Below are 26,229 nucleotides of genomic sequence, written 5' to 3' on the forward strand. Positions count from 1 at the left end.
TGCGGACACACAGTGACCAAGACCAGGCGAGGATAGCAGGGGGCTGCAGGTCAAGATTGAGGGGTATTGGTGAACAAGGAGGGCAGGCAGCCCCTGCTCTCATTGTGCCCCTGGCCCTGGTGCATTGTCGGTGCATTTGCGTTTCCCTGGAGGCCACCTCCGCCTCTGCCCAGAGCAAAATCCCAATCAACTGTGCCATGCGGCTGCAGGGATGTCACTGGCTCTGCGCTCCAGGACTGGCACAGACTCTGTTAATGGTTCATTCGCTCAGGGATAAGAGGCTGGAGCAGCCCCTGAAGGAGAGACAGGCAGGGACCTCGCAGCTCCACAGACATCCAGGAACTGCTCCTTCCCCTAGCACGGAGTCACCCCAGGTGAGTGGGAGCAGTAGGGCCACCTTAACCCTGAACGGACAGTCCTGGCAGCACATGGCCTTACAGCAGCCTTCTTTTTGTGGGGGTCTCTGGGGAGCACAAGGGCTGCGCACAGACTGGTGAGTTATTGTAGGGTCTCTGGGGAGCACGGGGGCTGCACACAGACTGGTGAGTTATTGTAGGGTCTCTGGGGAGCACGGGGGGCTGCACACAGACTGGTGAGTTATTGTAGGGTCTCTGGTGAGCACGGAGGGCTGCACACAGACTGGTGAGTTATTATAGGGTCTCTGGTGAGCACGGGGGGCTGCACACAGACTGGTGAGTTATTGTAGGGTCTCTGGGGAGCACAAGGGCTGCGCACAGACTGGTGAGTTATTGTAGGGCCTCTGATGAGCACGGGGGCTGCGCACAGACTGGTGAGTTATTGTAGGGTCTCTGGTGAGCACGGAGGGCTGCACACAGACTAGTGAGTTATTGTAGGGTCTCTGATGAGCACGGGGGCTGCACACAGACTGGTGAGTTATTGTAGGGTCTCTAGGGAGCACGGAGGGCTGCACACAGACTGGTGAGTTATTGTAGGGTCTCTGGGGAGCACAAGGGCTGCGCACAGACTGGTGAGTTATTGTAGGGTCTCTGGGGAGCACGGGGGCTGCACACAGACTGGTGAGTTATTGTAGGGTCTCTGGTGAGCACGGGGGCTGCACACAGACTGGTGAGTTATTGTAGGGTCTCTGATGAGCACGGGGGCTGCACACAGACTGGTGAGTTATTGTAGGGTCTCTGGTGAGCACGGAGGGCTGCACACAGACTGGTGAGTTATTGTAGGGTCTCTGATGAGCACGGGGGCTGCACACAGACTGGTGAGTTATTGTAGGGTCTCTGATGAGCACGGGGGCTGCACACAGACTGGTGAGTTATTGTAGGGTCTCTGGGGAGCACGGGGGCTGCACACAGACTGGTGAGTTATTGTAGGGTCTCTGGGGAGCACAAGGGCTGCGCACAGACTGGTGAGTTATTGTAGGGTCTCTGATCAGCACGGGGGCTGCACACAGACTGGTGAGTTATTGTAGGGTCTCTGGGGAGCACGGAGGGCTGCACACAGACTGGTGAGTTATTGTAGGGTCTCTGGGGAGCACAAGGGCTGCGCACAGACTGGTGAGTTATTGTAGGGTCTCTGGTGAGCACGGGGGCTGCACACAGACTGGTGAGTTATTGTAGGGTCTCTGGGGAGCACAAGGGCTGCGCACAGACTGGTGAGTTATTGTAGGGTCTCTGGGGAGCACGGGGGGCTGCACACAGACTGGTGAGTTATTGTAGGGTCTCTGGGGAGCACGGAGGGCTGCACACAGACTGGTGAGTTATTGTAGGGTCTCTGGTGAGCAGAGGGGCTGGGCACAGACCGGTTAGTTATTGTAGGGTCTCTGGTGAGCACGGAGGGCTGCACACAGACTGGTGAGTTATTGTAGGGTCTCTGGGGAGCACAAGGGCTGCGCACAGACTGGTGAGTTATTGTAGGGTCTCTGGTGAGCACGGGGGCTGCACACAGACTGGTGAGTTATTGTAGGGTCTCTGGGGAGCACAAGGGCTGCGCACAGACTGGTGAGTTATTGTAGGGTCTCTGGGGAGCACGGGGGGCTGCACACAGACTGGTGAGTTATTGTAGGGTCTCTGGGGAGCACGGAGGGCTGCACACAGACTGGTGAGTTATTGTAGGGTCTCTGGTGAGCAGAGGGGCTGGGCACAGACCGGTTAGTTATTGTAGGGTCTCTGGTGAGCACGGAGGGCTGCACACAGACTGGTGAGTTATTGTAGGGTCTCTGGGGAGCACAAGGGCTGCGCACAGACTGGTGAGTTATTGTAGGGTCTCTGGTGAGCACGGGGGCTGCACACAGACTGGTGAGTTATTGTAGGGTCTCTGGGGAGCACAAGGGCTGCGCACAGACTGGTGAGTTATTGTAGGGTCTCTGGGGAGCAGAGGGGCTGGGCACAGACTGGTGAGTTATTGTAGGGTCTCTGGTGAGCAGAGGGGCTGGGCACAGACCGGTTAGTTATTGTAGGGTCTCTGGGGAGCACAAGGGCTGGGCACAGACTGGTGAGTTATTGTAGGGTCTCTGGGGAGCACAAGGGCTGGGCACAGACCGGTGAGTTATTGTAGGGTCTCTGGGGAGCAGAGGGGCTGGGCACAGACTGGTGAGTTATTGTAGGGTCTCTGGTGAGCACGGGGGCTGCACACAGACTGGTGAGTTATTGTAGGGTCTCTGGTGAGCAGAGGGGCTGGGCACAGACTGGTGAGTTATTGTAGGGTCTCTGGGGAGCAGAGGGGCTGGGCACAGACTGGTGAGTTATTGTAGGGTCTCTGGGGAGCAGAGGGGCTGGGCACAGACGGGTGAGTTATTGTAGGGTCTCTGGGGAGCAGAGGGGCTGGGCACAGACCGGTTAGTTATTGTAGGGTCTCTGGTGAGCAGAGGGGCTGGGCACAGACCGGTTAGTTATTGTAGGGTCTCTGATGAGCACGGGGGCTGCACACAGACTGGTGAGTTATTGTAGGGTCTCTGGGGAGCACGGGGGCTGCACACAGACCGGTGAGCTATTGTAGGGTCTCTGGGGAGCAGAGGGGCTGGGCACAGACTGGTGAGTTATTGTAGGGTCTCTGGTGAGCAGAGGGGCTGGGCACAGACCGGTTAGTTATTGTAGGGTCTCTGGTGAGCAGAGGGGCTGGGCACAGACCGGTTAGTTATTGTAGGGTCTCTGGGGAGCAGAGGGGCTGGGCACAGACTGGTGAGTTATTGTAGGGTCTCTGGTGAGCAGAGGGGCTGGGCACAGACTGGTTAGTTATTGTAGGGTCTCTGATGAGCACGGGGGCTGCACACAGACTGGTGAGTTATTGTAGGGTCTCTGGGGAGCACGGGGGCTGCACACAGACCGGTGAGCTATTGTAGGGTCTCTGGGGAGCAGAGGGGCTGGGCACAGACTGGTGAGTTATTGTAGGGTCTCTGGTGAGCAGAGGCGCTGGGCACAGACCGGTGAGTTATTGTAGGGTCTCTGGTGAGCAGAGGGGCTGGGCACAGACTGGTGAGTTATTGTAGGGTCTCTGGTGAGCAGAGGGGCTGGGCACAGACCGGTTAGTTATTGTAGGGTCTCTGGGGAGCAGAGGGGCTGGGCACAGACCGGTGAGTTATTGTAGGGTCTCTGGGGAGCAGAGGGGCTGGGCACAGACCGGTTAGTTACTGTAGGGTCTCTGTGGAGCAGAGGGGCTGGGCACAGACCGGTTAGTTATTGTAGGGTCTCTGTGGAGCAGAGGGGCTGGGCACAGACCGGTTAGTTATTGTAGGGTCTCTGGGGAGCAGAGGGGCTGGGCACAGACCGGTGAGTTATTGTAGGGTCTCTGGTGAGCAGAGGGGCTGGGCACAGACCGGTTAGTTATTGTAGGGTCTCTGGGGAGCAGAGGGGCTGGGCACAGACCGGTGAGTTATTGTAGGGTCTCTGGTGAGCAGAGGGGCTGGGCACAGACCGGTTAGTTATTGTAGGGTCTCTGGTGAGCAGAGGGGCTGGGCACAGACCGGTGAGTTATTGTAGGGTCTCTGGTGAGCAGAGGGGCTGGGCACAGACTGGTGAGTTATTGTAGGGTCTCTGGGGAACGCACAGGAGGCTGCGCACAGACGGGTGAGTTATTGTAGGGTCTCTGGGGAGCAGAGGGGCTGGGCACAGACCGGTGAGTTATTGTAGGGTCTCTGGGGAGCAGAGGGGCTGGGCACAGACCGGTGAGTTATTGTAGGGTCTCTGGGGAGCAGAGGGGCTGGGCACAGACCGGTGAGTTATTGTAGGGTCTCTGGTGAGCAGAGGGGCTGGGCACAGACCGGTTAGTTATTGTAGGGTCTCTGGTGAGCAGAGGGGCTGGGCACAGACTGGTGAGTTATTGTAGGGTCTCTGGTGAGCAGAGGGGCTGGGCACAGACTGGTGAGTTATTGTAGGGTCTCTGGGGAACGCACAGGAGGCTGCGCACAGACGGGTGAGTTATTGTAGGGTCTCTGGGGAGCAGAGGGGCTGGGCACAGACCGGTTAGTTATTGTAGGGTCTCTGGGGAACGCACAGGAGGCCGCGCACAGACGGGTGAGTTATTGTGGGGTCTACACATAGTGTTTGCTATTTTGGCAAGGTTGGGAGCTGGCAGCTTGTCTCTGGGGTTGGGAGACAGTCACAGGGAACTGATGGGTCTCCTGCCCTGCAGGTGCCCCTCGCACTGTCCTGCTGGAAACTCCGAAGATCCATCCCGGCCAGTGATGCTGATCTTGAGCTGTTCCTCCAAGCTGCGGCTGCTGGAGGGGATGCTACGGCAGGGCCTGCCTGACACGCTACCGGTGACCAGGACTCGCCCAACCCCGCAGGGCCGAACGCTCCCACTTTCGGGCTGGGCAGAGAGCAGGGGAAAGTCCTTTGGAGTCCCCTGGGTGACGGGGCACATATTGGGCTGGGGTGCAATCCCCTGGGTCAGGGGGTATATGGAGGGCTAATCCCTCCACCTGGTCGGGGGTAGCAGTATGTGGGGAAGACCCTTTCTCCAGGTCAGGGGGCAGCAGTTCAGGGCTGGGCAAACTCCCATGGATCCACAGGGGCTGTGCCGTACCCCAGCCTGTCACCAGTTCCCTGGGAGCGACCCCTGTAGTGGGCCAGAGCCCGAGGCTGCACACAGCTCCACAGGGGCAGGCCTGTGACCTCCACCACTGGGCCTTTGACACCAGGCCTCCTGTCGCTGTCCGTGGCTCCCCGCAGCAAATGCAGCTGAGCCAGAAGCCCGCGGGAGGCTTGGGCCGGGTCCCTACCAGCGCAATGCCCCTAGTGTGTGTTGGCAGAGACCCCCGCAGCCTTTGCAAAACATGGGAGCAGTTCATTAGTCACCTGGCTACAGACTCCTCAGGTTAGCACAGGGAATCAAAGGTTAAGCCACAGCCCAACCTGGCCAAGCCAGGGCAATGAGCCAGCCAAGCCGTCATGGGCCCCATGGCTGGCTCTGGCTCTGTCCCTTTGTTCTTAGGCCAAGGCCAAGCGCCGAGACCCTCCAAAAGCCGGCTGTTAGCCCCATATCCTGACCCCTCGCAGCCGTTGTTCTTCAGCTGGGGGCCTCCCCACTGCAGAGCCATGAGGGGGGAATCTCACTCGCTCGCTGTGAACGTCCACCCCAGCCATTGGCATTTCCGTGGTCTCTCCAGACCCTCCTTGCATGTATGGAGACTTTATTCCCTTGGTTAATGATGCTGGTCTCCAGCCGGGCTGCTACGTGACTCACAACCCCTGTCCCTTCCCTTCACATGCTGTGCAGAGCAGTACAGGATGCAGAGGGAAACTGAGGTACATATCGGCATCAGAAAGATACTATGGAAAGCTTCTACTTCATTACTCAGGCCCCCCACCCTGGGTTGGGGTAGCAGCAGGAGGGCACACCCCTCCCACAGGTTAGCGGTAGCGGGCGGGGGGCAGGCCCATCCCACAGGTTAGCAGTAGCGGCGGGGGCAGGCCCGTCCTCCAGGTTAAAGGTAGCGGTGGCGGGGGGGGGGAGGCCCCTCCCCTAGGTTAGAGGTAGCACGAGGGGGCCCTCCCCCTGGGCCTCCTCCTCACTCGTCCCCCTGCCTCCCAAAGTCCAAACCCAGCACCAATGCCTGCTGCTCACCCAGCGTAGCCGCTAGGACCTGCCCATCCAATCAGAGCACAAGCGAGCTCTGTGCCAGCCAACCTCAGTATGGGCAGGCTTTGCGTAAGCCAATGAACATGTGGGCGGCTCCATGGCAGCCAATCACAGTGTGGAACAGCTGGGTGCCAGCCAAGTGTGGCTCTGACTACCCCCATGCCCACACCCCCCGGCTCTGAATTTCCTCCTGGTCCTCACCATGGCTCTGACCACCCGCTACCCCCCCCCCGCCCCCGTGCAGCTACACCCTTGACAAAATGGGCCTTTTTATAATATTTTTATGAACCCTATGTGTGCCTCAGTTTCCCCAGTTACCCAGTGGGGGAAGCGGCTTAAGTTTGCTCTCCGTGCTAAGTGACACAGGCAGTTTGCTTTCAGTTCGTGGCAGGGGTGAGACACTGGATGCGCACGTAGCAAAACACACTCCGTTGAAGGAAACAGCGAGAACCCGGGGTATAACCACCACCCTCGGAAGCACATCACAAACCTGTGCAAGGAGAGAGGGCGAAGCATTGGGAAGTTCAACAAGGCGCAGCTGACTGCGGGCTGGAGAAGGGTGACAGGACTCAGCAGCAGGTTCCAGACCCAGGCGGGGTTTGATGCAGGTCTGAGCGTGACAGACGCGGCAGCAGGGCGTCCTCACGGCCCGGTTCCCCGCCAATAGATTTGAAGCGGTGGGAGTTAGCGAGGAAAGCAAAGGTGCTAGCAGATGATGAGAGGGAACCAGATGGCTGTGAGAAGCAGCTAAAACGTGAAGAAACGCGTAAAAGCATGATCTGGAGATGTGGAGGGGCAAGAGAACCCACCAAGGGTAAGTGGGCAAAGGCTCCAGGGATGCCCATTCTGAAGGGAGCTGGATACCAAACTGTCCCAGTTTGAGGAGGAAGAGGAGGGGCTGTAGACACCAACCTCACTGCCTTTGAGAAGGGTTGCGGTTTGAACCTGGCTGACCCTGCGGACCGGTGCTGCTGTCTCACCCCCATACGCGGTCCCCCATGTAAAGTGACCCTGCCCAGTTTGGCTTCAAAGAGGGAAGAGACGTAATAAAGTAGGATTTTTCTGTAATATTTTTACAACACTATGTGTGCCTCAGTTTCCCCCATGTGTTGCATGGCTACCTAGTTGCAGGAGTGAGGGGGAAGATTAAGTTTACTCTCAGGGCAGGCTAAGAGACATAGGGGTGGGTGTCACCTCCCTGTGTGGCTGGAATGAAGAGTCCTTAAGGAACTTGTTGAAATCAACCCAGATCACCAAGGGGGCCAGAGAAACAAGGCAAGTGCCACTGACGCCTGGATTTTCCTGCCTCTCAGCTGGGAGGCTGAGCAGAGACCCCAGCCCGAGAGCACAGGACTGGGAGGTGGGGGGTGCTGGACAAAGATGGAGGCTCTCACCTGGAGCTGGCCAAGGAGGTCAGACAGAGACAGAGACAGCCTGGAAAGGGTCTTTCACCCCAGCTTGGCTGGGCGCTGGCTGACCGCAATGGACACTGCTTTACCCTCAGTTCTCTCTGCTGACCTCAGGCTGCTCCGTGACTCATAAACCGGCCTGGCTTGACAATGCTGCCGCGTGTCACAGCAAACACAGGCTGAGGTGTCGGAGCCCCGAAGAGCGGCCAGGTCTCTCCAGGGGTCTGGCTCAGTGGGCGGCACCGGGAGGGCTGGAGCCCAGAGGCTCCATCTGAGAGGCGGTGACCAGCTCTGCAGGAAGAGTGGGGCCCCCTGGGGGGCTAGCACTTTGAGGGCTCCTCCAAGGGGCAGAGTGAAAGCTGGGGCCTAGCACCGATCCTGGGGATCCAGGACATCCCCGGACTCTGACCCTGTGTCTTGGCAGGTCTACGGCACTGTGATGCATGTGAATCGCGGGAACCCGGCCAGGCAGGAGGTGCTGGTGGATTCATGGCCAGAGTTCAAAATCGTCCTCACCCGGCCAAACAGAGAAGTGCGGCCTTTGCTGGGCCCCTCCCATCTGCCCCGCTTCCCTCCCCTGCCTGACGCCATCCCTGCCCCGCTCCCCTCCCCCACCTGATGCCATCACTGCCCCGCTCCCCTCCCCAACTTCCTTGCCCCTTTCCCTGCTTGGTGTAACCTCCCCCTTCTGTCTGCCCCACCTCCCCACAGCCTGTCTCCCCTTCCTGCTGCCCAGACCCTCCCCAGCCCATTCTGCCCTAAGCCCCCTGGCTCTGTTCACAGGGCTCCTTCCCCCCTCCTCAATCTCTGCCTTGGGGCTTGCGGTGCCCTGCTCCCCCATTGCCATCCCTGCGCTCACCCCCAGGCAGTGTCCCCCTGCAGGTGACATGGGACCCAAGTGATTTCGGCACCAACTTGTACACGGCCTTCTACCGAGACGAGGGAGCCTGCCGGGCCCTGCTGGGGAACAGCCGTGCCGTGGACTGGAGCCAGGCCTTCCAGATACAGGGTGAGCCCCTCCAGCCCTGCTCCATCCAGCTCCTGCCACACAGGGAGCAGGAACACTACCCCCCCATGGGCCAATAGCCCTGAGGAGCCAGCCCAGGCCCCTCTCCCCCCACAGGCCAATAGCCCTGAGGGGTCCGCCTGAGTCCCCCCCCCATGTGCTAATAGCCCCAAGGAATTCACCTAGACCCCTCCCCCCCACAGGCCAACAACTCAGAGGAGCTCACCTGCTCCCCCTCCCCCTCAGGCCAGTAGCCTCAAGGAGCTCATCTGGACCCCTCCCCACACACAGGCCAATAGCCCCGAGGAGCCTGACTGGGCCTCTTCTCCATCCAGACCCGGGATCCTGAATGAGCCAAGTTTTGGGAACCCCCAATTGGGTCATACCGGCTCACAGTGGCCCTTGCCCCGCCCCCTGCTGCTCTCCCCCACCGGGCTGGGCCCCCACATCCATGGGCACCTTTCAGGGGGACCCTGCTGACAGTGCACGGCTGTCTCTGCAGGGCTGCAGGATGGGGTATACGAGACCATCAGGGACATTGCCAGGGCCAGGGGGCTTGAGATGGAGATGTATCCGTACCTGCCCCTGCTGCACCCAGACCCACCTGCCATGCCCCAGTACCGGTAGGTGCCCCCCAGATATGGGGTGTGAGAGAATGGGGCAATGTACACAACCAGCCTGGGCTAGATGGAGGGGGGGAGCGGGACTGGGGGAAGGGAAGGACCCTGGGGTGCCAGGCCAGAGGCCTCCATTGCACCCTAGAGATGGTGGCAATGAGTTCCCTAGGCTAACAGCGCACCAGGCACAGACCCCTTGGTCCCCCCTTCCCTGTCAGTGGGCAGAACCCCAGGCAGGGGGTTCGCTGCCCGCTGAGCCCTGGTGCTTTCAGCTCAGGGAGCTGAGCTTAGCCGAGGCCCATCAGCAGTGATGACTCTGCTGGGGCTGGACTGGGCCTTGTCAGACAGCCCCTGTGTGAGGCCTCCGGTGTGCGTTGATCCCCTCCCGCCATGTGCCAGGGCCTGGCTCAATCCCCTCCCGCAGGGCTCCCCTTCAGAGCTGGGTGGCACACCCCTCCCCCACAGGATACATTCCATGCCCCCCCCCACACTTTGACATTCAGCAACACCCCCACCCCCAATTTTCTGTCCAGCCCATCTCAGCCCCAAAACTGGGAAGATGGTGCCACCGGACCCTGCTCCCCTCCTGTGCCACGTCATACCAGCTCAGTTTCTGCTCCCTGGGCTCACTCGCCCTTGTACCAGGTCGACCCCCCAACCCCTGGCACCCCACCCCCCAAGCTGGGTCAATCTCCCCCTCTGCTCACACCTCCCATGTTTGGTTGCGCCCCACTCCCGACCCCTACATTTACCCCTTCCCCTGCCCAGGCTGGTTCTATTCTGCCCCCTCCCCTTGCCAGGTCAATCTCCTTTGTGCTCACCCCACCCCATGTCTCTCTCCCCCCTGCCCTGTGTTGCAGGCACGACGAGGGGCTCAGGCTGGCCCCCGTGTCCCCCGCCCACGCCATGCTACTCAGCAACACCTGGATGTTTGGGTGGAACAGCTGGAGCCTGCGCTATTTGTGCCTCCTGATCCGCCACTTCCCCAACGCCTGCCTGCTGGGCCCGGAGGGGCCCCCCATCTCCTGGTCCCTCAGCGACCCGCTGGCTGCCCTGATGCACGGTTACACGCTCCCGGAGCATCGCGGCCAGCGCCACATAGCGCCCGTGGTGGGGATGCTGGCGGCACAGTTGCACGCCCGCGGCTTCCCTGTGTACACCCGGGTGCTGCCCCACAACAAGCCTTCCCTGCAGCACCTGCAACACCTCGGCTTCCGCATCCTGCCGGGGGCATTCCACCAGCTGGTGGTGCGGCCTGGGTTCGCCCAGTCCCAGCCAGCCCATGCCCTGGACTCGGGCCAGGCCCCTGCGCCCAGCTCTGGGGAACGGCCGTGCGCCCAGTAGCACGCGGCACAGGGAGAGGCGGAGAAGGGGACTCGGCCCAGGGCCCTGCGCCCAGCTCTGGGGAACGGCCGTGCGCCCAGTAGCACGCGGCACAGGGAGAGGCGGAGAAGGGGACTCAGCCCAGGGCCCTGCGCCCAGCTCTGGGGAACGGCCGTGCGCCCAGTAGCACGCGGCACAGGGAGAGGCGGAGAAGGGGACGCGGCCCAGGGCCCTGCGCCCAACGCTGGGGAACGGCCGTGCGCCCAGTAGCACGCGGCACAGGGAGAGGCGGAGAAGGGGACGCGGCCCAGGCCCCTGCGCCCAGCTCTGGGGAACGGCCGTGCGCCCAGTAGCACGCGGCCCAGGGAGAGGCGGAGAAGGGGACTCGGCCCAGGGCCCTGCGCCCAGCTCTGGGGAACGGCCGTGCGCCCAGTAGCACGCGGCACAGGGAGAGGCGGAGAAGGGGACTCGGCCCAGGGCCCTGCGCCCAGCTCTGGGGAACGGCTGTGCACCCAGTAGCACGCGGCACAGGGAGAGGCGGAGAAGGGGACGCAGCCAAGGCCCCTGCGCCCAGCGCTGGGGAACGGCCATGCTCTGACCACCCGTAGGGCTGGGGGAGCGGATGGGGACACGGCCCAGCCACTTCCAGGGACCTACTGCTCTGCCACCCCCACGAAGGGGACATACTGACCAGCCACCAGGGGAGTCAGGGCCTGGTAGAGGAGACTAGCTCATGGGCCATTATCCCCTGGAGCAGGGCAGAGGCTCAGCAGGGGGCGCTCTCCCCCAGCAGTCAGTGCTGGCTCCAAAGAGAGCAGAGTGAGGGCTCAGCAGGGGGCGCTCTCCGCTCAGGGTGCTGGCCCCATGCCCTGTGCTGTGAGCTCAGCAGGCGGTGCTCTCCTGCTCCCTTCCCCAGGCAGTTTGTTGCTTGGCTAGGGCTGGGGGTGTGGGTCCCCTTTCCAGGAGCTGTCTGTGGTCTTGCCAAAGCTTTGGTGCAAGCTCCCTTGGGCTGTGACCACATGTCCCAGCTGTGACCTACCCCTTACCTCCCCGTGATGATAGGGTGCAGTTGCTGGCCTTGGACGGTTGATCCAGGGCCAGCAGGAAAGCCAGGCCAGGGCTTGTGTTTATGATGGTGCACTACACGTGGGAGGAGAGCAGCTGTAGGACCCCATCAAAGAGCCCTACTGGGCCCGAACACAGGGAGGAGTATCTGCTCTTCTCCCTTTCCCCCAGAATAGATGCCCTTGGCAGGCGACATGGGACTGACCTGCCCTCCGGTAGTCCCAGTGCACAGGCTGCTGCTCTTCCCTGTGTAGCTGGGCCCACCCCCACCCCAGCAGACATGGTAGACTCTCCTCTCCCTTGCTGGTAGGTCAGTAGCAGTGTGGAGAGGGGCTGGGGCACTCCAGCTCCTTGCAGACCCCAAGGACACACATCCCCTTCCTCTCAGGGGGTGGGACAAAGAATTTTCTGTAATAGTTTTGATGTCTGTATGCCTCAGTTTCCCTCTGTACTTTGCAGCTCAGGGACAGGAGTGGGTGTGTCACATGGCTGGGGGGCAAGAAGTGGGCGTTCAGGATCAAAACCAACCCAGATCAACAACGGAGGCTCCACAAAGAAGAAGAGTTGGCTTTTGGTGGGACTCAGGAGCTTCCAGCTAGGACTAAAAGAGATAGAAACAGGATCCATTTTTAGGTCTTCAGCAGCTTGGCTGGATGGGGCCCTGGTCTTCACCTCTACTTCTCTGTGCTGCCCTAGGGACCTCCCAGGCCAGGATCCAGGGGACCAATAAAACTTGTGCTGTGTGGAAAAGGCTTTGGGATGTCACTGCAAACACTGGCTGGGGGACACTGGTCCCCAAAGAGCAGCCAGGCCTTTCCAGGGGTCTTGCTCAGTGGGACGTGCTGGGCAGAGGTCATGGGGTGAAGCAGGAGGGCTGGAGCCGTGTGGTCGGCCCTGGAGGAAGAGAGAGTCCCCTTGGGAGGCTGGCACGTCACAGGGTTCCTCCAAGAAGTGGTTTAAAAGCTGGGGCGTAGCACTGATCCTGGGGAGCTATGACGGGGAGCAGTGCTATGGGACCCAGCCGGGGGCACCAGGCCAGCGTGGAGTGTGTCCTTCACAGCCAGAACCGACAGCAGAGGGGGGCAGGCACATCTGTAGGCAGACCCAGGGGTAGAGCCAGCCTTGCCCCCAGCCAGGGAACAGTCCCACCAGGGCACAGCGCCCCCACCCGGGAGCTATCCCACCAGAGCAGTGCCCCCACCCCCAGCCAGGCAGCCGACCCCCCCCACCCAGCCTGCACTGCCCCATAACTGAATCTCAGACTTGCGCAGTCTCCATTTCCCAAGATTGAATCATTATTTAAAAAACTGTATAGAAATCACCACTCTCCCATCATTCAGTGCATCTGGCCCAGCCCCGGGCCTGGCCCCTGGCCCCTCGCCCAGCTCCGGCCTCAGCGGAACCGCTTCTCCTCCCACACGTACAGCTTCCCCGCAGGCACCTTCCGGAAAAACAGGCTGTTGCCTCGGCTCATGTTCCCCTGCATGGAGAGGAGAGGAGAGGGCTGTCAGGGTGGCCTGCCCTCCTTCCCTCTGCCTACCACCCAGGCAGGGCACCCAGGCCCCAGTCTGCCAGCCCTCCTACCCACGCCGCAGGGCCAGCACACCCCAACCCTTTTATAACCCCCACCCCGTGACGAGTGCCAGGCCCGACTTCCCCACACACTCCGTCCCCACGCTAAGGGGCTGGGGTGAGGCTGGGACGTACCTCCTTGAGCAGCTGGCTCCAGCAGTCTAACCAGGAGGAGTAGTTGGGTGCGAAGGGGGGGAGGCCACCAGCCAGCCTGCAAGAGAGAAGAGGGGGGAGGGAGTGGCAGTGAGAGACAGCCCTGCTCCGAGCCTGCAAAGGGCCCCGCCAAGGCCTCTGCAGCAGCCAGTCGCCCCGGGGACAGCAGCTGGGTCACCCCCTGCCGGCCACCCCACTGCAGCCTGTTCCCAGAGCCCTCCCTGGCGTCCCCAGCACCACTTCCTGTCCAAGCCCTTCTGAGCTACGTAGCTTTAACAGGGCCCCGAGCCAGGCAGCTCAGCCAGGCCCCAAGACCCCCAGTTGCCCCCCGTCCATTCCCCCATGGCCAGAGCTTCCTGCCCCTACCCCCAACACTACAGAGGGGCAGACGGGTACCAGGAGAGCAGCCTTCCTCCTGGGGCCAGAGCCGATGCTCCCTAGTGAGATGGCCACGGGCCACAGCAGCAACTCTCCCCTGGAGGTGGGGGGGGGGGGCGCGTCGGGGGCTGATTCAGGAGCGCAGACCTCCCCCACCCCACCAAGTTCCAGCTGCTCCTGCAGGGCGGACAGGGACAGGCTGTCGCACCCAAACAGGCCCAGGTCTATTCTGGGAGGCTGCAACCTGCGATTTCGCTCCTGGCAAGCAGCCGAGGGTGACACGGGAGGGGAGGCGCTGCAGGGCCATGGCCAGGGAGCCCAAGAGCCTGCCAAGCATCTGGGGAAGAGGGGAGCCACAGGAGCCTGTGTGACAGACAGGGAGTGAGCTGCGAGCGCAGCCAGGACTAGCTCCACGTCAGGCTGGGGCAGGGAGAGGGACGGACGGACGGACGACAAACACACACAGATGGGGCCGGAGCCCAGGATCGCGGCTCTGCCAGCTGCAGCAGGGAGGGGATGATGTGTCCCCCCGTCCCACTCTGCCGTCGAGTCGCTAGGCCCAGAGGTGTTTCACGGGGGATGACTCTGCAGGTGGGGGGTGATCTGTTCCCAGCACCAGCCCCAGCAGGGCTGCAGCTACCCTGGGGGAAGGTGCCTCTCCCTGACATGGCTCCTTTCCCTTCCCAGACGCGTGGATGCGCCGTTACCCCAGTCTGACAGTGGACACACAGGGGCTTTTGCCACTTTCACTCACCGCTCCAGCTCAGCTTCCCTGGGGGATGGGCTCCAGCTCAAAGCAGGAGGTTCAGCGCCCTTCAGCTCTGGCTAGCTGTGCTCTACCTCCAACGGTCCAGTCCCTCTTTGAACCTCCCTCATCTCCCTCCAGTGGCAGAGAGCTCCACAGGCCCCTCACATATTGCGGGAAAAGCCACCTCCTTGTATCTGAACGTCGCAGCCTTCAGCGTCCCCAGCCACCCACCCGGTGCCATGTCTGGGCTGGGCAGAGCCCTCTCGCCTGCCGGTGCCAGCTGTTCACATTCCACACCAGCAGCCACTGACAGCGACTCCGCTCCCCCCTGAAGGGTTTCTCCCCAGCCCCCGAGGGGCCGGAACATCGTCATGGGAGCTCAGTTGGGAAGCCTGGCTCCGGATTCCCAGAGAAAACCCTATAGGATGTGTGGGGGGAGATGCTGCGTCTCCCTGCCTCCTGTACAGGAGCCACCGTGTCCCCTACTCCTCAGGGCTGGAGCAGGAGCCCTCGAGTTGCAGGGGGAGGGTGCAGCTGGCTCAGGACGGCGTGCGGGGCACTCACCCACAGTTGTTAATGGCCATCAGGTTGGAGACGAGCACGAAGGGGTACGTCAGCATACTGGCGAAGAACTGCAGGCATGAGAGATGGACCACAGTTCGCAGGGCGGGGTGCTGGCTTCGCAGCCCCGCCTGGAGACCCCCAGCCCCAGGACCACAAGGAATAGAGAGGGAGGGTATCTCAGCAGGGCCCTGGCCCAGAGAGGGAGCTCGCTGGCACTCACTGACTCACTCCTGGGAGAGGAGGTCTTTGTCCTTCCCTTCCCAGGTCACCAGAGAGCACGTGGTCTGAGCCAGGCAGCAGTGCCTGCTTGGGACAGACATGGGCTGGATGGGTAGGGCAGTGGGCACAACATGCCCATGGGGAGGGGGCCGGCTGGGCAGAGCCCTGGGGGTGGGGCCAGGCCAAGGTGCACTAGCGGGTGGAGAGTTCACCCACCATGAAGCACCAGCTAGTGATTTAGATGCATATGAGGGCACCAACCTCACCCCCCCATGGTTCCCTCCCACCCCAGGGCAGCTCTGTGGGGCTACCCTTGGCCCCCACCCCCAAGAGGAGAGTAGGGGTTACACACGCACTCCAGTGACAGCCTGGGAGTAGCTCTTCATCTCGCTCATGGTGGAGACCTAGAGAGGGAAGGAACCGCATTGAACAAGGAGACCCTGCACCCTGCCACAGCCCAGCCCCTCCATCCCCAGACACAGGGGGCTGCCTCTGCCCCGATTCCCCGCACCGAGTCTGCACGCTGGGCTCCACCAGGGCCTGAAACCCAAACCACCCCATGTGGGTCGCAGCCACTACTAGGATAGGCTCCCCGGCTCGGTGCTGGGAGGGCAGCACACAAAGGGGAGCGCAGGCCAGGCCCAGCAGAGATGGGACCTTCCCAGGCTGAGCGGGTCACCTCCCAGTGCCCCCCGAACTCCGTTTGCCTCCAGGCCCCACACCCTGGGCAGCCACCAGGGCGATGCTGAAGGGGCCTACCCCGTTCTCCAGTGCATAGGTATTGATGAGGTAGGCCAGCATGTTACAGAGCCACAGTGACAGCACATCGCCCAGCAGCCGGGGAACGAGCCCCCTGAAAGAAACACAGCAGGTGAGTGAGCAGAGGGTGCCCCCCGGGCCAAGGCTGGCAGGAGCCTCCTCCAGCACAAGGGGCAGCCCCTCTCTTGCAAGGATAAGCTGGGCCCCACCCCACAATCCTGGGCGAGTCTCCCCACGGACAGCATGTGGGGCCTGCGGCACAGCGAGATTCAGGGACTTGCCCTAACTTCCTCGCCAGCAGGGGGAGACTGGGAGACCCCTGGGCTGTGACGCAGGGCCCAGAAACAGCAGTGGCCAGAGGAGGAGCTGGGATGAGAATTCATGGCCCCTTCCTCTGAGCCACAGGAGGAGCCTGGCCAGCAGAGTCCCTGCTGCTTTCCCTGACAAGCTGGATGGGCCCCCGCCTCCCAACGGCGCCTGTCCCCCTCCCCAGGGCGCTCTCCCCCCATTCCCACCCCCGCAGGGCACACACCCCTGCCTCCCAAGGGCGCCCTCCCCCCGTTCCCACCCCCGCAGGGCGCACACCCCCGCCTCCCAAGGGCGCCCTCCCCCCGTTCCCACCCCCGCAGGGCGCACACCCCCGCCTCCCAAGGGCGCCCTCCCCCCGTTCCCACCCCCGCAGGGCGCACACCCCCGCCTCCCAAGGGCGCCCTCCCCCCGTTCCCACCCCCGCAGGGCGCACACCCCCGCCTCCCAAGGGCGCCCTCCCCCCGTTCCCACCCCCGCAGGGCGCACACCCCCGCCTCCCAAGGGCGCCCTCCCCCCGTTCCCACCCCCGCAGGGCGCACACCCCCGCCTCCCAAGGGCTCCCTCCCTGTTCCCACCCTCGCAGGGCACACACACCCGCCTCCCAAGGGTGCCCTCCCCCCATTCCCACCCCCGCAGGGCGCACACCCCCGCCTCCCAAGGGCTCCCTCCCTGTTCCCACCCTCGCAGGGCACACCCCCCTGCCTCCCAAGGGTGCCCTCCCCCCGTTCCCGCCCCTGCAGGGCACACACACCCGCCTCCCAGGGGCTCCCACTGCCTCCTGGCTGCAGGACTCACGCAAAGAAGCCCAGGATGCCCTCTTCCCGGTAGATGGTGACGAAGGGGCTGAAGATGCCACTGGGCCAACGGGAGACAGAGGAGAGAGATGCTGTCACATGTGGCTCCCGAGGGAAGGGACTGTGGGTTACCATATCCTCAACTGCCCCCTGCCAGCCACCCATGTGCCAACCCCTCCTCCCCCCCCCAGACCACACCAGCTACCCACTCCCTTGGCAGCGCCTGCAGGACCCCTGGTCCCAACCCCTCTCACCGGGCCCTTACCTGTACTTGGTCTCCCTGCCAATGAACTGCACCATGCATCTCAGCGCGATCACTGCGGGCAGAGCCAGACACAGCAGGGTCAGCATGGGGGAGCCGGGCTGCACCCCCGCCACCCCAGTCCTGTGGGGTCAGACACGGCACACCGGGAACCTTGGACCTCTGAACTCAGGGCATCAGCATGGGGTCACAGGCTCACTCAGCCGGGAGCTCTGCTGAGGATCGGCTGGGTCCTGAATTACCCCAGCACTGGTCTCCATGGGTGGATCCCACGGAGCAGGGCTGGGCGTGAGCCCCACCCAACCACCCCCACAGCGCTGGGTACCTACCATGGAAGGGATGGGTGACTAGCGTTGCGGCAGAACGGGCAACCATCTCTCGGGAAGTCTGGAACAGACACAGGCCATTAGGGCTCAGCCAGGACATGTGCTCAGCGGAGAGCAAATAAGAAGGGGAAGGGCCGCGGCAGAGATGGCCCTGGGGTGGTAGGAGAGGGGCGGCAGAAGGCAGGGCAGTGGGGGGCTGGTGGAAATGCTGCGGGGGAGCCGCTTGGGGGCAGACGAGTCTCAGCACTCCCAGGCTGCCTGCTATGGGAGGTGCCAGGAGCCAACTCTCCACAGCACACATGCCACTGGCACATGGCCAAAGCCAACACAGCCCATCGGCGACTGGACGCCTAGCTCTAGGAGCAAGCCTGGGTCTCTGCCCCACACAGCCAGATGCGCCTGGGGTGCAGCAGGAGGCAGTGCCTGAAGGCTGCCCTGCTGATGAAATGTGGCGTGTGGGGCAGGGGCATGTGTCAAGAGGTTTCAGGAAAGGAGGGAAGGGGAATGATGCCATGGTCAAGGGGGGGTGGAGAGAGGTTCAGAACAATGGGCACCCCAGGGAGCGGGTGGCAGCCAAGACCCTGCTAAGGGGGCGACTCGCTGGGCCAAGAAGGGAAGGCTCTAGCAGAGGGAGATGAGGATGCAGACTGTGACCCTGGCAGGCCAGTCACCAGCTCTTGCCCAGGCTGCAGGTGTTAGCTAAGAACCGACAACCTTGTAGCTGAAGCCCAGACCAGGTCACCTGTCTGGTAGTTTTCAGAGTAGCAGCAGTGTTAGTCTGTATTCGCAAAAAGAAAAGGAGTCCTTGTGGCACCTTAGAGACTAACCAATTTATCTGAGCATAAGCTTTCGTGAGCTACAGCTCACTTCATCCTGTTAATACATCCCAGACTGATGTCTGCCTTCTTGAAATCCATTGTCTTTATTTTGCTGTTCTCCCTCCTACCATTCCTTATCATTTCATGATCACTTTCACAAAAGCTGCCTTCCACTTTCTAATTGTCAACCAGTTTCTCCCTATTTGTCAAAATCAAATCTAAAACAGTCTCCCTCAGTAGCTTTCTCCATCTTCTGAAATAAAAAATTGTCTCCAATACATTCCAAGAACTTGTTGGATAATCTGTGTCATTTTCCCAACAGACGTCGCAGTAGTTGAGGTCCCCTATCACCACCAAGTCCTGGGCTTTGGATGATTCTGTTAAGTTTTAAAAAAGCCTCAACCATCTCTTCTTCCTCATTAGGTGGTCTGTAGTAGACCCCCTACCATGACATCACCCTTGTTTTTCACCCCTTTTATCCTTACCCAGAGACTTTCAACAAGTCTATTTCCATCTCAACCTCAGTCCAAATGTATACTTTTTAATATATAAGGCAACTCCTCCTCCTTTTCCCTGCCTGTCCTTCCTGAGCAAGCTGTATCCTTCTATAGCAATATTCCAGCTATGCGTATTATCCCACCAAGTCTCTGTGATACCAACTATGTCACAGTTGTGTTTATTTACTAGCATTTCAAGTTCTTCCTGATTATTCCCCATACTTCTCGCATTAATATACAGACATCTAAGATACTGATTTGACACCTCCCCCCAGTTCTGTCTTGCCTCTCTCTAATCCCTGCTATAACAACCCTTGCTCCTCCCAAATTCCAAAATGTAGTGTTTAGACTCTATGAAACGCTTATACAATGCTGCCTATGTTCGTCTCACTTGTAGTGTCTGTATTCCAGGTGGCAAGGAAATAGGTACATTTTGCTTTAGAACTCTGAAAACGTTCACCCTGAACTTGTGAACTCAAGCCCGGGAATTGTCCCCCGCCCAACCGCAAGGACTAGCAAAATCAGATGGGCCATCAAGGATTCATAGGACTGGTTAATGGCCCTATCGCACCTGGCAAATGCCAGGTGCAAGGAAGCTCGTCCTGTGGGCTTGGGAGCTGAATGAAGGAAATAAGACAAAGCCACAGGAAAATTTCCCCCTTTTTTGGCTGTTTGAACTCTGAAGGGCCAGGGACTCTAAACTGAAGCCAGAGATCCCCAGGGGCTGCCCGGAAAGACACTTTGAATTGTTGCTCATTACAGCTCTGTCATTCTTGGGATTCAGATGGTAACTCAATGGTGTGTATGTTTGCTTGCTTTAACCTGTACAAAACTCTCATTCCTTTTTCCTAGTTAATAAACCTTTAGATAGATTATTACAGGACTGGCTTCAGGCATTGTCTTTAGTGTAAGACCCAGGGTGCCAACTGATCTAGGATAAGTGACTGGTCCCTTGGGACTGGAAGCAACGTGAATGTGGTGTGATTTTTGAAGTAAGTGACCATGTATCACTAAGTCCAGTTTGCCTGCATGGCAAGACAGGCTGGAGAGTCTAAGGGGACTGCCTGTGACTCCATAGTCAGACAGTTACAGGTATCCAGGAGCTCATATTTGATGAAATCTAATTCTAGCACACACTCTGGGGTGGCTGCCCCATTTCTGACAGTCTGCCTTGAGGTAGGCACTCATGGACGTGAACCCCCCAGACAGTGCGACACACACTTCATCCCAGAGGGATCCAGCTCCAGCAATGGAGGATCCGCAAGCCCCACATGCTGCCCTGGCCACTAAGTTCCCTTGGGCATGGGCCTTCGCTCACCTCCTTGATGACCTGCTCCCACGAGGACACGGGCTCCTTAAGGCTGGCCCCAGGCTCCTGGGGAGAGGGCATGAGAGAGGTTGAGGTAGGAGAGCTCCCCCCTACCCACTCCCCAAATGACACTGCCCCCTCCCACAGAGCCAGCATGGAGAGCAGCAGGCCCTGCCTTGGTCCCCTTTGTTATTCGATATTCCCAGTGCAGTAGCATCTAAAAGCCATTCAGTCCAGGCCCACCCTGCAGCTCGCTGGGCCCATCCACCCAGCCCCCCACCTCCCTGACCACACCAGGCTTTGTATGAGTGGACATCTCCCAACCCCCTGTGCTCCTGACAGGGCACGTTCCTACCATGTCCCCTTTCCCCAGGGCAGGGCAGAGCTTGGAGAGGTGCCTACAAGGGAAAGGACCCAGAAACCAACTCCAACGTACCTCCTCCTGGTCAGCTTCCTGGTACCGCTAGGGAGCAAGGGGACAGAGTTAGCACAGCAAAGGCCACTGGGATATGGAGGTCTCGTTGGCCCAGGCAGCCAGGGAGGGGCGCACAAGCACCAGGGCTTCACTGCCCCTCGGCTGCCTGGGTAGGCCGGGCTGAGTCAGAATGTTATGGGGACTGACAGCAAGTGGCCTCCAACATTCCCATAGGGGAAGACAGCCCCGGGACCCACTAGAAACCACAGCGAGCCCTAAGAGAGGAGCCGACACCCTGCTGGGCCAGAACTCAGCCCCCCGGACGCCTCGTCTGTGTGGAGCAAGAGCACAAGGGACCCCCTTTGGACCTGGATAATTACCCAACCCCCTCAGGGTGGGGCCAGCTGCAGCCGTGCAGACAGCCTGGGGCAGCAGCCGCTTGCGAGGGGCTTGCTACGGCCTTCCAGCCCCGCCCGGCGTACCTGTAACACCTGGCCGTGCACGATGGTGCCGATGGCGCCTGAGCAGAGTCTGGGAGTCAACCCTTTGAAGAGTCCAGCTCTTCCGTCTATCTTCATAATGTGCTTAGCTGTGAAACACCACAAGTATGAGGGGCGCCGACCCCACTGCCCCAGCCAATTTTAAAGGACATTTCCTTGCTGTGTGATTACAGGAACAGGAGTTGTTCTTTCATGTGTAACTGCCAGGCCCTGGCCCTCCCCGTGAGCCCTCAGAGAGGCAGGCTTCCAGCACGGGGGCTACAGGGGTCATGGGGACATCCTCTGTGGGCCAGCCACAAAGGGGACTTGACACATGCTTTGCCAGCAGGGCGCACAGCAGCAGAACGTGGTGGGGAGGCGGGTAGCGTATGACTTTGCGATAGGCTAACCAAGGCACATATGTTTGGGACATTCATTCTGATAGGCAGTGGGTCAGCAATGTTAGAGACCAGGACTCTAGTCCCAGCCCTTCATGAAATGCCTTTGTTAGAGAGAAGGCTAATGCTTGTCCGCTTGCTAGGGATAGGGTACGAGATCATGGTCAGTGAGATAAGGGCTGTGAAGTGCATGGAAATACAGACAGCTGTGAGTAGAAGTGAGATTTGAACTCCTGTCCCCTGGTTCCCAGCTCAGTGCACTCTCTGCAGGGCAACAGGGTATCTGGAGGTGAAATCAAACTCCTTCCCTCAGAACACACCAGCCTTGGTGGCCAGCCCAAGGGTGGGATCCCCCCAGAAAATCCAGAACAACAGAGAGGTCTGCCTCACTCCCCAGGCACAGAGGGCTCCCCCATCTTTACACCAGTAACTACAACCCCCACCCTTTGGGGGCTTCCTTTCCTGCCCTATCCCCAAATCCACATGCATGCCAGAGACAGGGACTCACCATATGCAAAGAGTCCCGGTAGCTGGTAAACCTGTCGCCCAAATATATTTCTGCCCAGGGTTGGAGGAAGCGGCTCATATCCCACCTTCAAAACAAACAGACAGTCTGCAGCAATCTGCCCATGGACCGTATCAAAGCCTGGTGATTTTCTGGTGCTTCCTTCCGGCCCGGGACTGTCAGTGCCCTGCAGCTAATTGAAGGGTTCAGAAGCCAAAGACGCTATATTTAGTGGTGGACCCAAATGCCTCCACAGTCTGCCAGTGGGAGGGATTCAGCTCGGCCTCGGGGTTAACCCCTTGGCAGCGAGACACTGGGAGACCGCGAGCCCCGGTGGCTGCCCTTTAGAATTGCACAGGAGAGTCACAAATACATTCAATTATTTTCCCCAAAGAAAATTAAGGACCAAGCCGGAATTAAATCATCTCCCATCTCTGGGCAATACCCTTCCCCAACACCCCCACTCCCTGGCCCGCTTCCTCCAGCGCACAGCATACCATCCTCATTCATGCCACCTACTCTGGGAAGATGGAAAGTCCCTCTGGCCAGGGACCCGGTATCTGTGAAGGGCCCTGCACACTTCTGGTGCTCTCACTTATCATCCTTGGTATCCAGACACTGGATTAGATACAACGCTGTTAAGGGCGGGGCACCTGCTAGACACAGAACGAGTTGGTGCACGACCCTGACAAGCGTGGGTCATGCCCAGCAATCTGGCTTGCAGGCAGCTCTGCTGACCTCCCAGCTGCTCCTTGGGTTATAAATGGGTTTTGCTTTACAATGATTTCAAGGGGTTTCTCCACTGGCACTCGCATGCCCTGCAGACCTAGAGTAAGATACTTTCATCAGGCCACTGTCTGGGAATACAGGGGACTGCCCTGGGGGCTCAAGGGTTAAATGCTCTCCTGCAGCTGGAATGTCGCCTCTTTCCAGCCAATGGTGGCCCAAGACAGCTCCTACCCTGGGCTGAGACCTGACAGCCAGCCAGTGTCACCAGGTAAAGCAGAAGGGAGTTGGGCAGCTCTACGGAGCACAGGACCAGAGGAGAGAGCGGCAGAAAGTGACCCAGCCACTCTGGGCACCCGACCGTTCAGGCTCCCCCAAGGCAGATGCCCACGGACGCAATGAAATTCGCTATGTGGCTAGTGCTGGTGACCTTGTTGTCACAGTCTGCCCATGAGGCTCAAAGCAGCAGGCGAGGGAGACGCAGCCTTCTGGAGCTGGGTCTCACTCTGTGGTGTTACCGGCAGAGACTGCGGACCCCGCTGTTTGCTCTCAACCTGTATGGGTGCTACTGTGGAACCGGGGGCTCCGGGACACCCCGAGACGCAGTGGACCAGTGTTGCTTCCTCCATGACTGCTGCTACCGCCACGCCAGGGTCTCCTTAGAGTGCCGGGGGAGAGTGAAGTGGCAGCCCTATGAGTTTGCATGTAGCCCATCAGGGACAGAGTGCCGCTCTCAGAGCGTCTGCGGCAGGATGGCCTGCGAGTGCGACAGGCAGTTTGCTGAGTGTCTGATGGCAGCAAAGCCCAGAAAGAGGCATTTCTTCTACAATAGGAGAGAGCTATGTACCGGTCCCAAGGGCTCCTGCCCGGCCACCTTCCCCAGCAAGGCCGAAATCCTGCACTGGAGAAAGACGTCTTCCCCGCCCCCTCCTGGCAGTGGCTCCCCAAGCAAGGACTCTGCCTTGGGAGCCAGGGACAGAAACCCCTCCCTGTGACTGAGTGGATTCTGCTTCATGGGGCTGTGCGGAGCTCTCCTGGTCCCTGGGTTTCTGTGCCGTGGTTTCAACCTCTCTAGGAGTAAATGGTCTCAGCAACTGCTGGGTGCTCTCACTGTGGCCTGAGCAAACCGGGGATCGTGGGCGGGTGGGGGGCAGGAGAGAGTCGTGGTAGCTTCAAAGGGGGGGCAGTTATGGACTCTGCCTGGGTACTCTGGGATCAGTGGCTCTGGCATTCTCCAGGCTCCGTATGGGAGGCAGCTGCGGGGAGCTGAGTCCTGGGTCTGGATAATTTCTGTCGCAGCCCGCGCCCCCCGGCCGTGCTAGGTGCTGCACAGACATACCGGCTGGCAGGGAGAGCAGAGAACGGGGCTCCTCCCTGGGCTGTGAGTGGGCACCGGGGCCTGCACAGCCGGCAGGGAGCTGCCGCACGGATCGGCCCGGGGCTGCTCGGCAGGGCAGCGTCCCTCCCGGCCCCGACTGGCTGATCGGGCTTTGAACCCCCGGGGCTGGGCGGAGGCTTCGCGGCGCCGCTGGTGGCCGGCCACGGACCGCGCAGCCCCGGGGGCTGGGGCGCCGGCCCGGGGAGCGGCGGAGCAGAGGCTGGGGCGGGCCAAGCGCCCCGCGGAGCCACCGCCCGGCGCAGACCGGGGGGAACCGGCCCAGCCGCGCCCTGCCCCGGGCAGCTCGGCGCGCGGGGGAGGGCCGGGGGGGGGGGGCAGCTCGGCGCGCGGGGGAGGGCCGGGGGGGGGGGGGCAGCTCGGCGCGCGGGGGAGGGCCGGGGGGGGGGGGCAGCTCGGCGCGCGGGGGAGGGCCGGGGGGGGGGGGGGGCAGCTCGGCGCGCGGGGGAGGGCCGGGGGGGGGGGGGGCAGCTCGGCGCGCGGGGGAGGGCCGGGGGGGGGGGGGCAGCTCGGCGCGCGGGGGAGGGCCGGGGGGGGGGGGGCAGCTCGGCGCGCGGGGGAGGGCCGGGGGGGGGGGCAGCTCGGCGCGCGGGGGAGGGCCGGGGGGGGGGGGGCAGCTCGGCGCGCGGGGGAGGGCCGGGGGGGGGGGCAGCTCGGCGCGCGGCGGGGGGAGGGAGCCCGGGGGGCGGGGGAGGGCCGGGGGGGGGCAGCTCGGCGCGCGGCGGGGGGACTGGGGGGAGCCCGGGGGGCGGGGGAGGGCCGGGGGGGGGCAGCTCGGCGCGCGGGGGAGGGGGGGAGTCGCTGCGCGCGGGGGAGGGCCGGGGGGGGGCAGCTCGGCGCGCGGCGGGGGGGCTGGGGGGAGCCCGGGGGGCGGGGTCCCGGCCCGCTCTCACCTGCACCAGCACCTTGACGTACATGAGCGGCTGGGAGAGCGCGGTGAGGCCGGAGCCCAGCAGCACCTGCGAGGCCGTGTCCGCCATGCCGAGCCGAGCCGAGCCGAGCCGGGTACGTCACCGCGCCGTTCCCACGTGACCGGCACCGAAAAGGGCAAAAGGGTGGACGGCCACTTCCGGGTACCGTTTCTTCCACTTCCGGTCCCCCGCCCCATCGGCTATCGTCATTTCCCGCTTTCTTAAATGGTCCAATCGGGGCTTTCGGAGGCGGGGCGGACATCTCGGAATGACGTGGGGGGGGCGGGGCTCCCAGGGCGGGCGACCGGGACGGCCGGGGGAAGAGGGGCCTGGCGGCTCCGGTCTGCCCCGCAGCGGGGCTAAGCCGGGCTCCCCGCCCGCCCTGGCTCCGCGCGGCTCCCGCGAGCAGCGGCACGTCCCCGCTCCGGCTCCCAGGTGTAGGGGCAGCCAGGGGGCTCCGCGCGCTGCCCCCGCCCAAGCGCCGGCTCTGCAACTCCCATTGGTCGGGAACCGCGGCCAATGGGAGCTGCGGGGGCGGCGCCTGCAGGCGGGGCAGCGCCCAGAGCCCCCTGGCCCTACCTCCACATTATAGAGCCGGAGGCTAAGCGCTGCCCAGAGCCTACCCCCCCGACCCACTCCCGCGCCCTAACCCCTGCCCCAGCCCTGATCCCTCTCTCGTCCTCTGAACCCCTGGCCCCAGCCTGGAGCACCCTCCTGCACCCCAAATTCCTCATCCCCAGCCCCACACCAGAGCCAGCACCCCAAGCTGGAGCCTTCCCCTCTCCCCCGCACTCCAATCCCCAGCCCAGAGCCCTCTCCTGCACCCCAAACCCCCCATTCCCGGCCCCACCCCGGAGCCAGCACCCCCAGTCAGAGCCTTCATCCCCTCAGAGAAGGGGCAGGGCAGGGGGCGGGGCAAGGGTGCTCGTTTTGTGCAAGTACAAAGTTGGCAATCCTACTTGCTGTGTTAGAACAATGGACGGGCGCCACCCAATGACTCCAGGAGTCCTGTCTCCCAGCCCCCTGCTCTAGCCACTAGTCCCCACTCCCCTCCCAGAGCTAGGGGTAGAGCCAAAACTTCCTGATCCCCAACTTTCTACTGTCCTCTAGGCAACACTTATATAAACAAAGCCTGTGTCACATCCCTCTCTAGTGGCCTGGCCACATAACCACTAACAGTGTCTCCTTCAGCGGGGGGGAGGGTCCCTGCAGGGGCA

At 61.6% G+C, this 26,229-nt stretch overlaps 2 protein-coding genes across 10 annotated transcripts; one reads left to right on the forward strand and one right to left on the reverse strand.

The window, feature by feature from the left end:
* Positions 1-269: 269 nt before the first annotated feature.
* Positions 270-12,224, forward strand: LOC140912386 (glycine N-acyltransferase-like protein 3). Of its 4 annotated transcripts, XM_073346679.1 has the most exons (6): positions 270-374; positions 4,603-4,732; positions 7,888-7,995; positions 8,346-8,472; positions 8,972-9,092; positions 9,947-12,224. In XM_073346679.1, the coding sequence occupies exons 2-6, from the start codon at positions 4,655-4,657 to the stop codon at positions 10,428-10,430; spliced, it is 918 nt and encodes a 305-aa protein (XP_073202780.1). In that variant the 5' UTR covers positions 270-374; positions 4,603-4,654; the 3' UTR covers positions 10,431-12,224. The 4 variants fall into 4 exon arrangements, with proteins under 4 accessions (XP_073202780.1, XP_073202783.1, XP_073202782.1 ...); XM_073346682.1 differs by lacking the exon at positions 7,888-7,995; XM_073346681.1 differs by lacking the exon at positions 270-374 and having other exon boundaries at positions 4,639-6,868.
* Positions 12,225-12,747: 523 nt separating this feature from the next.
* MTCH2 (mitochondrial carrier 2) lies at positions 12,748-25,167 on the reverse strand. Of its 6 annotated transcripts, none has more exons than XM_073346674.1 (13): positions 25,017-25,165; positions 21,983-22,067; positions 21,080-21,186; positions 20,619-20,645; positions 20,192-20,248; positions 17,562-17,619; positions 17,236-17,287; positions 16,972-17,031; positions 15,868-15,961; positions 15,465-15,512; positions 14,890-14,957; positions 13,182-13,257; positions 12,748-12,954 (listed from the first exon to the last, which is right to left on the reverse strand). In XM_073346674.1, the coding sequence occupies exons 3-13, from the start codon at positions 21,173-21,175 to the stop codon at positions 12,868-12,870; spliced, it is 723 nt and encodes a 240-aa protein (XP_073202775.1). In that variant the 5' UTR covers positions 21,176-21,186; positions 21,983-22,067; positions 25,017-25,165; the 3' UTR covers positions 12,748-12,867. The 6 variants fall into 6 exon arrangements, with proteins under 6 accessions (XP_073202775.1, XP_073202776.1, XP_073202774.1 ...); XM_073346675.1 differs by having other exon boundaries at positions 24,995-25,106; XM_073346673.1 differs by lacking the exon at positions 14,890-14,957 and having other exon boundaries at positions 25,017-25,167.
* Between the last annotated feature and the right edge of the window lie 1,062 nt (positions 25,168-26,229).

The sequence above is a fragment of the Lepidochelys kempii genome, chromosome 6, assembly GCF_965140265.1.
Source record: "Lepidochelys kempii isolate rLepKem1 chromosome 6, rLepKem1.hap2, whole genome shotgun sequence".
Classification (NCBI taxonomy): Eukaryota; Metazoa; Chordata; order Testudines; family Cheloniidae; genus Lepidochelys; species Lepidochelys kempii.

Excerpts from the sequence above, each read along its gene's own strand:
- LOC140912386 (XM_073346679.1), top strand. The coding sequence starts at position 4,655 with ATGCTGATCTTGAGCTGTTCCTCCAAGCTGCGGCTGCTGGAGGGGATG. Across the intron at positions 8,473-8,971 it reads CCAGGCCTTCCAGATACAGG|GGCTGCAGGATGGGGTATAC; the intron begins GTGAGCCCCTCC and ends CTGTCTCTGCAG. Across the intron at positions 9,093-9,946 it reads CCTGCCATGCCCCAGTACCG|GCACGACGAGGGGCTCAGGC; the intron begins GTAGGTGCCCCC and ends CCTGTGTTGCAG.
- MTCH2 (XM_073346677.1), bottom strand. The coding sequence starts at position 25,081 with ATGGCGGACACGGCCTCGCAGGTGCTGCTGGGCTCCGGCCTCACCGCG. Across the intron at positions 20,249-20,618 it reads AGGAAGCTGACCAGGAGGAG|GAGCCTGGGGCCAGCCTTAA; the intron begins GTACGTTGGAGT and ends CCCTCTCCCCAG. Across the intron at positions 15,962-16,971 it reads GGCATCCTGGGCTTCTTTGC|GGGGCTCGTTCCCCGGCTGC; the intron begins GTGAGTCCTGCA and ends TGTTTCTTTCAG.